Raw genomic sequence first — 13,182 nt, 5'->3', positions numbered from 1 at the left:
TAATACATAAGCTACCAAATAAGCAAAAGCAAATCAAGTTCTCTTTGTTTACCAAAATTATGTACATTTTCCAACAAATAATTAATTATTCATATTCGTCAAGAATTAGATCCATTCGATTTGATTCTTCTTTTATCACATTGATTGGTAATTCGTATGTAATATATGAGTTACCTTATGATACCATAAGTTTGGATGATCTTTTCTTTAAATCGATTGGAACCAAATCGGGAAAATGGATCAGCGACTTAAATTACGCAAATAAAATCAATGAAATTGATACATTCATATTGAACAAATATGTTTCATCAAAGTTTTCTAAAGAAAAATACATAAATGTTCGTAATAACTTATTAAAATCTTCAGCTTCTTCATTTCTTGTTCGACATTTGTTTAATTTCTCTTACCAAAACTTAATGAATTATCAATTTAGTTTGGAAAACGCTTCTGTTCCAATAATGATTGAAGACTTTAACTTAACTAATACGAACATTAGTTCAAGTTTTAGGATTTCTCCGAATATAATAAATTTGTTTGGAAATACTATCGACGGAGAAATCATTTTATCAATTGCTGCGTGCGCTGATGCAATGAAACATCACTTGAGCGCATTTCGTGCTGCAATCGAAACACTTTTTTGGGGAAATGTATACGAATTTAAAATGATATTAAGCGAAATAATTAATAACAGAAATATTGTAGAAAAGAAATTGTTGGAAATATCGCCGCCTATAATAGCAGAATGTTCAGAAGAGTGGTTTGATAAATTAGAAAATTTGATTAATAATGCAAAATCAGTCAACAATAAACCAAAAGAAGCAATTCCTTGGTTTTGAACGATAGGAAATTCAATGGGAAAATATCGTTTTGGGCTGAAAAACGCCTATCGTAGATTCAGAAAACTTATAGATATATATAAATGTTTATATAAATATTAATGTAAGAATAATGTTTTGTGTATATAAGCCATTTGTTTTTGTATAAAATATTCGCTTTATGTACAAAAATGTAATTTGATTTTCAAATGGAAATTTCATATCAAGTATTACTTGAGATATTTTAAGATTTGTTTAGAGAAAATACAAAAAAGGATGCGAAAAATCATGTTTATTTCCCTTGTATTTTATAGTGCAGATAAAATTTGAGAATAATTTTCTTCCATTTGATTAAGTACGCTAATAATTACTTCACCTTGAAGAATGTCATCCTGACCGTAACTATTCTCTAAATCATATCGAGTTTCAATTCCAAACATTTCATTAAATACATTAAGATAGCTAGAAATGGTTATCAATTGCTGGTATATTTGATAAAAGTCATTCCCAACGGCTCTGAACTTTTCATCCATAAGTTGATACCTTCCGTTTACATTATTTTCAACAATTCCTTTGTCGCTTTGCATTTTTTCGGAAACGCTACTTAGATAAAGAGCTTCGGCTGAAACATAATCCGGAATTTGTTTTTCTGCTTTAAGATTTTCCATTGTTGCTTTTGCTTTATTAATTTTTTCGTTGGCTGTATCTATTAATTTTTTCATTGCGTTAAATTCGGCAATTTTCTTTTGCAAATCGGCATTCTGTGCAATTTTGTCTTGTGTTAAATTTTCATTTCTGTATTCATCAACATCATTTTGAAAATCTCTACTTTGGATGTACTTCTGAAACTCGCTTTCGAATTCACTTTCGATTTGTGATTTCTCTTCTGCTGTAAGTTGGTATGCCATCCTGCAGAATTGACACTTTTCGCCAGTATAACTGTAAATACAATTGAATTTTTGAATGTTACTGTTCTTGCCATTAGAAATTGTCCTCGAAAGATCTTCAATGAAACAGATTTCTCATTATGCAATCTTTTTATGACTTCGAGGTTGTGAGTCAATGAACAAAATATTTAAATATAATAAATATCATATAAAAATTATATAAATTTAGAATGGAATCTTTGTTTGTCGCTGCCATTTTTATTTTCTTTTAAAATCAGTGTGACTTATTTGGATTTGAATAAGATCGTACGCGATCAATATTGAAACCGTTTAGTAAAATTGGTGCATGCAGCAACACCAAAAAACGCACATGAATTCATGAGAATTCTCTTATAACATGCAATCTCTATCTAAAGAATAACACCTATTAATTAATTACATACTAAACTTAAGTTAAGTTATACAGATATAATTAATGAAATTATTTGTTTCAAATCCATTAATATATAAAACAGTTAGAGCCATAACGATTTTGAAACGATTTTTAAGTATTTGTTTCAAACAAGCTAAAATAAATGAATTGAAGCGAAATAAGATTTTCATTATGAAAATATTTTTTGAATGGAAAAAATTGACAAAAAAAAACTAAATCGGGCTAAACTTTACTAAACCCATTTACTTCCTCTTGTGGAAAAGTTTGTGAGCAATCTTTCTCCATGTGATATGGTGTGGGCGTGGTCTTTTGATTGTCTTTTCTTCTTCGTTTGTTGCGCCAATTTCAATGTGGAAGGAGATCTTGTTGCCAGATGGGTTCTCAAGTGTGATATCTTCAGCAACGTCGTTTTCGTTTAATGTAACATCAGTGATTTCGTAGTCACCTAATGTAACAGCATCATCTTCAAGAACAAGATCTTCCGATTGGAATAATTTGGAAATGTATTCGAGAAGCTTTTGGATTCCTTCCCAGAATTTAGCCCATGAGAATTGGCCGATGGCTAATTCCTTGATATCAGCACCGATGACAATCTTGTTAACACCGTTTTCAAGTGTGACTTGCTTTGGTCTTCCATCTTCACCAGCAACAACATCTGTAACCTTGTAACCGTTGATGTATAATACGTTTTCTTCTTCATCTAAGAAGATTGAGACAATTTTAATGACTGTTGTGACAACTTTGAAAGCAGTTTTGATACCTTTCCAGATCTTACCCCAGTTGATTTTGTTTTCTTGTGGTTTTTGGTCCTTTTGCTTGATACGGAATCTTGGTTCAACATCGAATGATGGTGGTCTTCTGATTATGCAGCGGAATGCGACAAAGAGAAGAAACATATTTTTTTGATTTAAGAGTCAAATGACACACCCCTCACAATTTTGAAGTGGCACTGTCAAATGCCAGAAGAACGCCCGTAGGCCAAGCCGTTAACGCGGAAAGGCTTTCAGACGGTTATGTCAAGCCAAATATTATATAGTTTACATGGTGGAAATCTGTCCTTCTGGTTTTTGTGAACTGACAACCAGCGGGTTAATACTTTTTGACTCTGATTTAATCGTACAACGTGGTTAAATTGTTATAAAAGCCTTTTGGTGAAAATTTTAGAGCACACAAAATTATGAGCCTATTCAATATAGGATATTGTGTACACAATTTTTGTCTTGATCTTTTTTGACAAAAAAGAAAAATTGAGAAGAAGTATAATTTTGCCTAAATCTCAATAAATATTCTTTAATACTTGATAAACTTGATTAAAAAACATAATATATTGGAAAAAACCTATAAATAACTTATTTCTAAGGTTCAGTTTTTCGAGAATAAAAGTGATGTACCACTTTGATGGAAATATAAAATAAATGCATTTGGCAAAACTTAAAAGGGGGGGGGTAATAATTTTTTATTTAATGATTTTGCAATAGAATTTAAATTCAAAGATAAAAAGAGAGATACTGAATTTTGGTTCCATAAGTTATTTTTGAAATAAAAAATGATTAAGGTATTTTGATATCGATTCCTTCTTGTTCAAGAAGTAATTTAACGATTTCTGTATGACCATTTCTAGATGCATAAATAAGTGCTGTTTTAAATAATTTAGATAATTTCCAAATATTATTTTGAAATATAAAATTACTAAAATAAATTCTAAATAAAACAAATAAATATCTTTAGCATTAATATCAATTCCTTCTTGTTCAAGAAGTAATTTAACGATTTCTGTATGACCATTTCTAGATGCATAAATAAGTGCTGTTTTAAATAATTTAGATAATTTCCAAATATTATTATTTTGAAATATAAAATTACTAAAATAAATTCTAAATAAAACAAATAAATATCTTTAGCATTAATATCAATTCCTTCTTGTTCAAGAAGTAATTGAACGATTTCTGTATGACCATTTCTAGATGCATAAATAAGTGCTGTTTTAAATAATTTAGATAATTTCCAAATATTATTTTGAAATATAAAATTACTAAAATAAATTTTAAATAAAACAAATAAATATCTTTAGCATTAATATCGATTCCTTCTTGTTCAAGAAGTAATTTAACGATTTCTGTAGGACCATATTTAGATGCCCACATAAGTGCTGTATAAAATAATTTAAATAATTTCCAAATATTATTATGAAACATCAAATTTGGTTTAGAAATCCCAAATAATCAAAATAAATATTAAATAAAATAAATGAATATCTTTAGCATTAATATCAATTCCTTTTTGTTCAAGAAGTATTTTAACTGTTTCCAAATGACCATTTAAAGATGCATAAATAAGTGCTGTATTAAATATTTTATATAATTTCCAATTATTATTTTGAAATATCAAATCATTAAAATAAATTTTAAATAAAATAAATAAATATTTTTAGCATTAATATCAATTCCTTCTTGCTCAAGAAGTAACTTAACTATTTCTATATGACCTAGTTTAGATGCTAACATAAGTGCTGTTTTAAATAATTTATATAATTTCCAATTATTATTTTGAAATATCAAATCATTAAAATAAATAATAAACAAAACAGATAAATATCTTTAACATTAATATCAATTCCTTCTTGTTCAAGAAGTAATTTAACGATTTCTGTATGACCATTTCTAGATGCATAAATAAGTGCTGTTTTAAATAATTTAAATAATTTCCAAATATTATTTTGGAATATCAAATTAATAAAATAAATTCTAAATAAAACAAATAAATATCTTTAGCATTAATATCAATTCCTTTTAGTTGTAGTATGAATTGAACAAGTTCGAAATTTACTGATTTTGACGCAGACATTAAAATATATTTTGGTTGTTGATATTTTCTAAGAAAATATCTTGTTAAAAACATATTTCCAATCGTTGCTGCTTCATTAATAATATCATCATTGATATTCATTCCTTCTTTAAGTAAAAATGAAAATATTTCATAATTTTGATAAAAAATACAAAACTTTCCTAATTCTTCTAAATTATTAATTTCTTTTAATTTATTATCATAAAAATATTTAAAGATATCATTTCGATGAAATTCAATTGCAGTTTCACATGCACCTTCAAATGATGAATGATTTTGTTCACATAAATGAATGATTTCTTCATTCCCACCCGCAACTGCATATTTACCTGTATATTTTACATTTGCACCATTCATAAGTAAATATTTAAAACATTTTACTGAAGAAAAAAAGGCTGCATAATCAATTAAGCTAACCCAATGATCAATAAATGAACATCGTTCATAAATTGATGGTTCAATATTTTTATTAAAATCAAAATCATTTTGAGATGATATTTCTTGAAGTTTATCTATTTCATCATCTCGAATCATTTTCGCGAGTTTACTTGGATTATGTCCTTCTTCAATTAATTTTTTATATAGCTCCCAATCATTCTTTGATAGTTCTTCATAATTTTCTTTTAATTGTTTTACATATAAATTTTGTGAGATAAACATATTATCAATTTCTTTTTGATTTAAATAATGAACAAAATATGGATCTCCTTTGAATTTAATAATTGTTGAATCAGCATATTTCTCTTTAATCATATAATCAATGAGATAACATGATTTACGTTGAGAATTACTTTGAAGCACATCGAGAAATACATGAAATATATTGAATTCATGATAATTCTTCTCTTCAAATGTTTCAATTTCCTTCATGAAAGAAAAATATAATTTACAAAATCGTATATCAATGAATTCATATATAATTTGACTGAGAATTAAGTTAAAGGAATACCTATATTTCTCATCAAATATTTCCATGATTGATTGTGCTGATTGTTTAATATCTTTATCACTTAGATTAATAATGATTTTTTGAATCAATTTATTATTTCCCATTCATTATTTTTATCTTTTATAGTGTCAATCTTTTTACTGGGACTGTTTCTCATTTTAACATTTGAATGAAGACTTGACGATTAAAACGCATATAAAAAGTCCGAAAACACACTGTTATTCCAGTGAAAAACGATAACTTTTTGATTAACCGAGAAGCAGATTAAAAAAAAAGCCAAAAAGTTAACAAATCGTCCGATCAAAGCAACATCAATAAGATTGATTAAACGATCTTTTGTTGAGAATTTTACGTTCAAATTTTTCACATTTGAAACAAGAAATTTGATACGAATGAATCTGTCATTTTGTACACTTTTATTCATCATAAAACAATTTTGGTGCATATTGACCGTATGATTTGGAGTTATGACCTCATTAAATGAAATTTTAACGTATTCCTATCGTACAATAAATTTCTTTGGAATTATACGGTTAATTAAATTATGATTTGAATAAAGTTCTGAATTCCTTCCAGAAGGGCGATAAAAACCGTAATAACTTGTATAAACGGTTTTCATTCTAATTCCGATAAAAATTGAGAAGGAAAAAAAGTTTCAGAAAAGAAACCTTAAATCAAATCACTTTCATGCAAAACGTTACACTTAGCAATGGTGTTGTCATGCCACTCGAAGGCTTTGGTGTTTTCCAAGTTCCAGATGGCGAACAGACCAAACAAGCAGTTCTTGATGCCATTAAAACAGGTTACAGATTAATCGATACTGCTGCAGCTTACTACAACGAAGAAGCTGTTGGTGCCGCTATCAAAGAATGTGGCGTTCCCAGAGAAGAACTTTTCATTGTGACCAAACTTTGGGTTCAAGATGCAGGCTATGAAAATGCCAAGAAAGCATTCGAAACATCCATGAAGAAACTCGGTCTTGACTACCTTGATCTTTACTTAATCCATCAACCATATGGTGACTACTATGGTTCATGGCGTGCCATGGAAGAATTATATGAAGCCAAGAAAATCCGTGCAATTGGTGTCTCCAACTTCTACAATGACCGCCTTCTTGATCTTTGCTTGAATGTTCGTATTGTTCCACATGTTAACCAAGTTGAAGTTCATCCATTCTATCAACAAATCGAAGCAATGAAACTTATGAAGGAATACAAGATCCAAATCATGGCATGGGCCCCACTTGCTGAAGGAAAGTTCGGAATCTTCCAAAATGAAACGCTCAAGAAGATTGCCGAAGCACATGGCAAATCAGTAGCTCAAGTTGCCCTTCGATGGAACACACAACGTGGTGTTGTCATCATTCCAAAGTCAGTTCGTCAGGATCGCATGGCTGAGAACCTTAACATTTGGGACTTCAAGCTCACTGACGAAGAAATGAACGAAGTAGCCAAGTTAGATAAAGGACATAGTGAAATAGTTAATCACTATGATCCAGAATTTACAAAGATGATCAACAGTTGGAAGATTCATTAAATCAATTTTTTTAAAAAAAAATTATTTTGAATGTGAAACAACGAAATTAACTTTTATTTAATATAAATGATAACAATTTCAGATATAAATGAATAAGAAGCTTCTCTTCAAATTGAAGAAGATGCGTTTTGAGAGAATTTAACCAGAATTATTTTATTTTAATCTTTGATAACTGCTTCACATATTCGTATATTATCATAATCGATTAACTAAGTGCTGTATTAAATATTTTATATAATTTCCAAGTATTATTTTGAAATATAAAATTATCAAAATAAATTTTATATAAAACAAATAAATATCTTCAACATTAATATTAATTCCTTTTTGTTCAAGAAGTAATTAAGCTATTTCTGTATGACCTTCTGAAGTTGCTAACATAAGTGCTGTATTAAATAATTTGAATAATTTCCAAATATTATTTTTTAATATCAATTTATTAAAATAAATTTTAAATAAAACAAATAAATATCCTCAGCATTAATGTCAATTTGGTTTTGTTCATGAAGTAATTTAACGATTTCTAAAGCACCATATTGAGATGCCCACATAAGTGCTGTTCTAAATACTTCAAATAATTTCCTAATATAATTCTAAAATATAAGTATCTTTAGAATTAATATCAATTCCATTTTGTTCAAGAAGCAATTTAGCTATTTCTGTATGGCCTTCTGAAGATGCTAACATAAGTGCTGTATTTTATAATTTAAATAATTTCCAAATATTTTTTTGAAATATAAAATTATTAAAATAAATATTAAATAAAACAAATAAAAATTTTTAGAATTAATATCAATTCCTTCTTGTTCAAGAAGTAATTTAACTATTTCTATTTTACCATTTTCAGATGCAATTATAAAAGCTGTATTAAATAAATTAAATGAATTCCAAATACTATTTTGAAATTCCAGAATATGAAAATAAATTTTAAATAAAACAAACAAATGTCTTTAGAATTAATATCAATTCCTTCTTGTTCAAGAAGTAATTTAACTATTTCTATTTTACCATTTTCAGATGCTCTAATAAGTGCTGTTTGAAATAATTTAAATAATTTCCAAATATTATTATGAAATAGAAAATTATTAAAATAAATATTAAATAAAATAAATAAATATCTTTAGAATTAATATCAATTCCTTCTTGTTCAAGAAGTAATTTAACAATTTCTATATAACTATTTTCAGTTGCTTCTATAAGCGCTGTATAAAATATTTTAAATAATTTCCAATTATTATTTTAAAAAATCATATTATTGAAATAAACATTAAATAAATCAAATGAATATTTTTTGCATTGATATCAATTCCTTTTTGTACAAGAAGTAATTTAACTATTTCTATATGACCTTTAAAAGATGCTAAAATAAGTGCAGTATTAAATAATATAAATAATTATCAAATATTATTTTGAAATATAAAATTATTAAAATAAACATTAAATAAATACAATAAATATTTTTAGCATTAATATTAACATTATTTTGTTCTAAAATATATTTCAGAAGTTCAATGTTTCCAGATGCTGATGAATAAACTAAAATTTTATTCGGAATTTGATTGCTTTGAAGAAAAAGTTTAACAAGATATAAATTACCAATTTCTGCTGATTTATTGATAATATCATCATTAATTTTCATTCCCTTATTAAGTAAAAATGAAAAAATTTCATAATTATAATATAAAATACAACATTCACATAATTTTTCTATATTATAATTATAAGCTTCATTAAATTCTAATTTGTTTTCATAAATGTATTGAAAGATATCATTTTGATGAAACATAATTGCTGTTTCATATGCATTTTCAAATGTTGAATGATTCTGTTCACACAAATGAATAATTTCTTCATTTCCACCTGCAACTGCATATTTACCTGTGCTAATTACATTTGCGCCATTCATAAGTAAATATTTAAAACATTTAACTGATCCAAAAAATGCTGCATAATCAATTAATGAAACATCTTCTTCATTAACGAATGAACACCTTTCATAAATTGATGGTTCAATAAATTGATCAAAATCAAAATTTGTTTGTGATGATATTTCTTGAAGTTGTTCGATTTCATCATTTCGAATTATTTTTGCAATTACTGTTGGATTATGTCCTTCTTTAATCAATTTCTTATGAATTTCCCAATCATTCTTTGAAAGTTCTGAATACTGGATTTTATATTTTTTTGGTTCATCTTCTGACACATAATGAACAAAATATGTTTTATTTTTGTTCTTAATAATTGTTGGTTCAAGTAAACCATGATCATTCATATTTTGAAGAAGATAGTCTGATTCTCCTGTATATTTACCAAGAAGAAATTTTATAAATTCATCAAGAAAACCTGAAATATTTTGATTTTTATCTTCAAACATTTTAATCCCATCCAAAAAACTTAAATAAACATCAACTTCTTGTCTTCTTATAACAAACGCTGCATATGTCATTTGGATGATGATCATTTTAAAAGATAATGGGTAAATATCATCGAATTTGTTAATTATTGAATTTACTGATTGAGATATATTTTTCATGTTCATATCAAAAATTGTCTGCATGATGGATAAAAGAAATTTATATTCATCTTGTAACTCTATGTTTATCTTTTGTTTTTTATTATTGTTCATGAAATAATGAAATCAGGATTTAAAACGCGACGATTCAAATCATTTGAAATTCTAGAACGATAACTTTGGGTAATTTTCATTAAACTTAAGATATCTTTGGTATTTCAACTCAGAAAAAAACAATAATATGAAACAAATGTATTTTACAATACATTAAGATAAATTTTCGAGTTCGAGATTAAATTTGATATCAAATATATAAATTTTAAAAAGAAAACAATAATTTTTTATTTCATTGCGTCACACAACCAATTTAAAGCATCATCAAGGCCTTCTTTTGTAACAGCAGAACATCCTTGAATCTGCCAACTTCGATTGCGGATTTGATGTAAACCTAAATTAATTGTAATCTATTGTTAAAAAAGAAAAATACTTCATCTGGACTCGCAGCTGTTGCTAAGTCTTGTTTGTTTGCTAATATCACCAAAGGAACACCTGCTAATTTTTCCTCATCTAACAATGAAGAAAGTTCAATCCCAGTTTCTTCCATTCTTCTAGAATCAGCGCTATCTATAACCCATACAATTCCATTAACTTTATTATAATAATTGGCCCAATAAGGTCGAAGTGCTCTTTGTCCACCTATGTCCCAAATGTTTAATTCCATGTTGTTTTTTTGGAGTTGTTTAACATTAAAACCTCTTGTTGGCGCAATTGTTGTTGGATCTTCGCAACTCATAGCTTTTAAAATTGTTGTTTTTCCTGCATTATCTAATCCAAGAAACAATAACCTTCTTTGAGCTACACTTGAATTCCCACCCTAGAATAAGAAAAAAATTCATACCATTTAGATGCTTTCCAACGTTGAGAAATAAACGGTCAAAACAAGGTGCACCCCTGAATAAATACCGTTGAAGAATGGATAACTTTATGAATAAAATTTTATAAAAATAATGAAAAATGAAAATGATGAAGAGATAGAATATCGTCATTATATGGATTCTCTTTTTCGCAAAGTAGAAATTAATAAAAAGAGATCTATACGTTCTGTAGAAGAACGTTCAATGATGATTCATCATCCATGGCATAATGTAGAAATTGGTCAAGCTTGTCCTGATGTCGTCAACTGTGTTATTGAAATTCCTGCAGAATCTCGTGTAAAAACAGAACTTGATAAGCCAACAGGATTATTAAAAGTTGATAGAATTCTTCATTCATCAGTTGTTTATCCATCTAATTATGGATTTATTCCAGAGACATTAGCTGAAGATGGTGATCCTTTAGATATACTCGTTCTTTGCCAACTTTCTGTTCCACCATTGTGTCTAATGAAAGCTAGGCCAATTGGTGTTATGCCAATGATAGATGGAGGAGATCCTGATGATAAAATCATAGCTGTTTGTGTTAATGATCCAGAGTATAACATGTATTTTGATATATCTGAACTTCCACCATATAAAATGCAGAAAATCAATCAATTCTTCAATGACTATAAAACACTAGAAAGGAAGACAGTAAGAACCTTCCAAGCTATGGGGTCAGGGCATGCTAAAAGAATTATTCAAAAATGTTATGCTGCATATCATGATTATTATAAAATATAATTTGCTCAATTTCTATATCTAAAAATTTGTTTTTTCTTTTCTACTGTACAAATAAATTTCGATTAAATTAAACTGAATTCCATTTACCAGATAATTTATTATTTAAGCAATTTTTTGTGTTCTTGCTTCCTAGAGTAATAAATATATAGATATAATTCCGCACAAATAAAAATATATTCCATTGTATTTAAAATTCCATGAATAAGTCCAATACATTCACCTCTAAGCATAGCTAACCAAGTTGCACTGTACTGCCTTTTCTAGGGCACACCTCATAAGCATCTCCAAGAACAATATTCATGAATTCCCAAAATTTTATCTTCAGTAACCATTTTATTATTTTGGTTTAACCCAACCTTCCTTTAAATAACCGCGTTGTTTAGAGGAAGTTCCAACATTTTCCATTGATCATTTGGATGTACATTTTTTTTAATTCAGAAGTTTTGTTCAAATTTTACTGAAAAAACACGTCAAAAACAATTAAAAATTTTATAGAATAAACTTTTAAAAATAAAAGAATAGAAATATATTATTACCACCATGGATACCATCCCCTAAACATCATACATAAGTTCTTTGGATCAGAAGCTTCTTTAATTAAATGATCTACTTGATCCACGACTGGAGTAATTTTACCTTTTTTCAATTCTTTCCCTTTTAATTTGTCATCAATTCTATTAATAATATTAATTGCCCATTTACTTTCACCTCTTTCATTTTCATCATTCGAAACCATCCATTGTAACAAAGGGTCATAAATGAATACTTCCAATAAGTCATGTAATTGTTCTCCATTTTCTCTAAATAATTTCATTACGTTTTGACAACAGCTTCTAAAAGTTCCTTCGATTTTTGAGACTTCCAAAACGTTTTGTAACATTCTTGTTAATCTAAAAGGGACAACTTCAGGGAACTTATCTCTATGCATAGCGACTTCGAAACAATCACCGAAATCAATATGTACTAATTTTGCACTTCTTTTCTTTATCATTATATTACATAAATGTCGATCACCTAAACCTAAAATATAACCAATCATTGAAGTAATACTTAATGAAGTTGTATATAAAGTTCTTCTTTCAATCCAATGATTAGAATCATCAGCCATTGAAAGCATTAAATTCTTTAAATCATTTGCGTTATTTGATTTTAATCCAATATTAAATGCCTCGATTTTTTCATCTGATAATGGCATTGTATCAAATTTGGAGCAATTTTTTATAGTTGTTTGATATTCTATTTCTAATGGAATTTCATTTTTCTTACGATTCATTTTAACTAAGTCATATAAAGTATTACAATTTTGTACCCAACCAATTAAACCAACTTCATTTGTTAATGGTATAACTTTATAAGTAGTTATAGTTAATTTATCTTTTAATGGTATTGATGATTGTGTAATTATTGAATTCACTAAAGTAAATAATTGCATTACACGTTCATCTAATCGTGTATCTTCATTAGCTTTTAATAAGAATGTGAATTTTTGTCCATTCGAACCTAATAAATTCATTTTACGTGGACGTTGTTTACTTTTAATTATTGACA

The 13,182-nt window shown here is 27.3% G+C and overlaps 5 protein-coding genes across 5 annotated transcripts; 2 read left to right on the top strand and 3 right to left on the bottom strand.

Annotated features, from left to right (window-relative positions):
• Window positions 1-1,123: 1,123 nt before the first annotated feature.
• Window positions 1,124-1,723, bottom strand: GO595_003928 (uncharacterized protein; the record flags this gene model as incomplete). The annotated part of the gene is made up of 1 exon (XM_067917003.1): window positions 1,124-1,723. One exon carries the CDS (start codon window positions 1,721-1,723, stop codon window positions 1,124-1,126), a length of 600 nt encoding a protein of 199 aa, XP_067775823.1.
• A 654-nt stretch (window positions 1,724-2,377) lies between these two features.
• Window positions 2,378-3,031, bottom strand: GO595_003927 (uncharacterized protein; the record flags this gene model as incomplete). The annotated part of the gene is made up of 1 exon (XM_067917002.1): window positions 2,378-3,031. One exon carries the CDS (start codon window positions 3,029-3,031, stop codon window positions 2,378-2,380), a length of 654 nt encoding a protein of 217 aa, XP_067775822.1.
• Window positions 3,032-6,615: 3,584 nt separating this feature from the next.
• On the top strand, window positions 6,616-7,464 carry GO595_003926 (aldo/keto reductase; the record flags this gene model as incomplete). The annotated part of the gene is made up of 1 exon (XM_067917001.1): window positions 6,616-7,464. The coding sequence occupies one exon, from the start codon at window positions 6,616-6,618 to the stop codon at window positions 7,462-7,464; it is 849 nt and encodes a 282-aa protein (XP_067775821.1).
• A 2,960-nt stretch (window positions 7,465-10,424) lies between these two features.
• Window positions 10,425-10,769, bottom strand: GO595_003925 (ADP-ribosylation factor-like protein 3; the record flags this gene model as incomplete). Its single annotated transcript, XM_067916999.1, has 1 exon — window positions 10,425-10,769. One exon carries the CDS (start codon window positions 10,767-10,769, stop codon window positions 10,425-10,427), a length of 345 nt encoding a protein of 114 aa, XP_067775820.1.
• Window positions 10,770-11,025: 256 nt separating this feature from the next.
• On the top strand, window positions 11,026-11,634 carry GO595_003924 (soluble inorganic pyrophosphatase; the record flags this gene model as incomplete). Its single annotated transcript, XM_067916998.1, has 1 exon — window positions 11,026-11,634. One exon carries the CDS (start codon window positions 11,026-11,028, stop codon window positions 11,632-11,634), a length of 609 nt encoding a protein of 202 aa, XP_067775819.1.
• Window positions 11,635-13,182: the final 1,548 nt, after the last annotated feature.

The sequence above is a fragment of the Histomonas meleagridis genome, assembly GCF_020186115.1.
Source record: "Histomonas meleagridis strain 2922-C6/04-10x chromosome Unknown contig_24, whole genome shotgun sequence".
NCBI lineage: Eukaryota > Parabasalia > Tritrichomonadida > Dientamoebidae > Histomonas > Histomonas meleagridis.
Note: the sequence above shows the minus strand (reverse complement) of the source record. Positions and strands in the feature narration are given on the sequence as shown.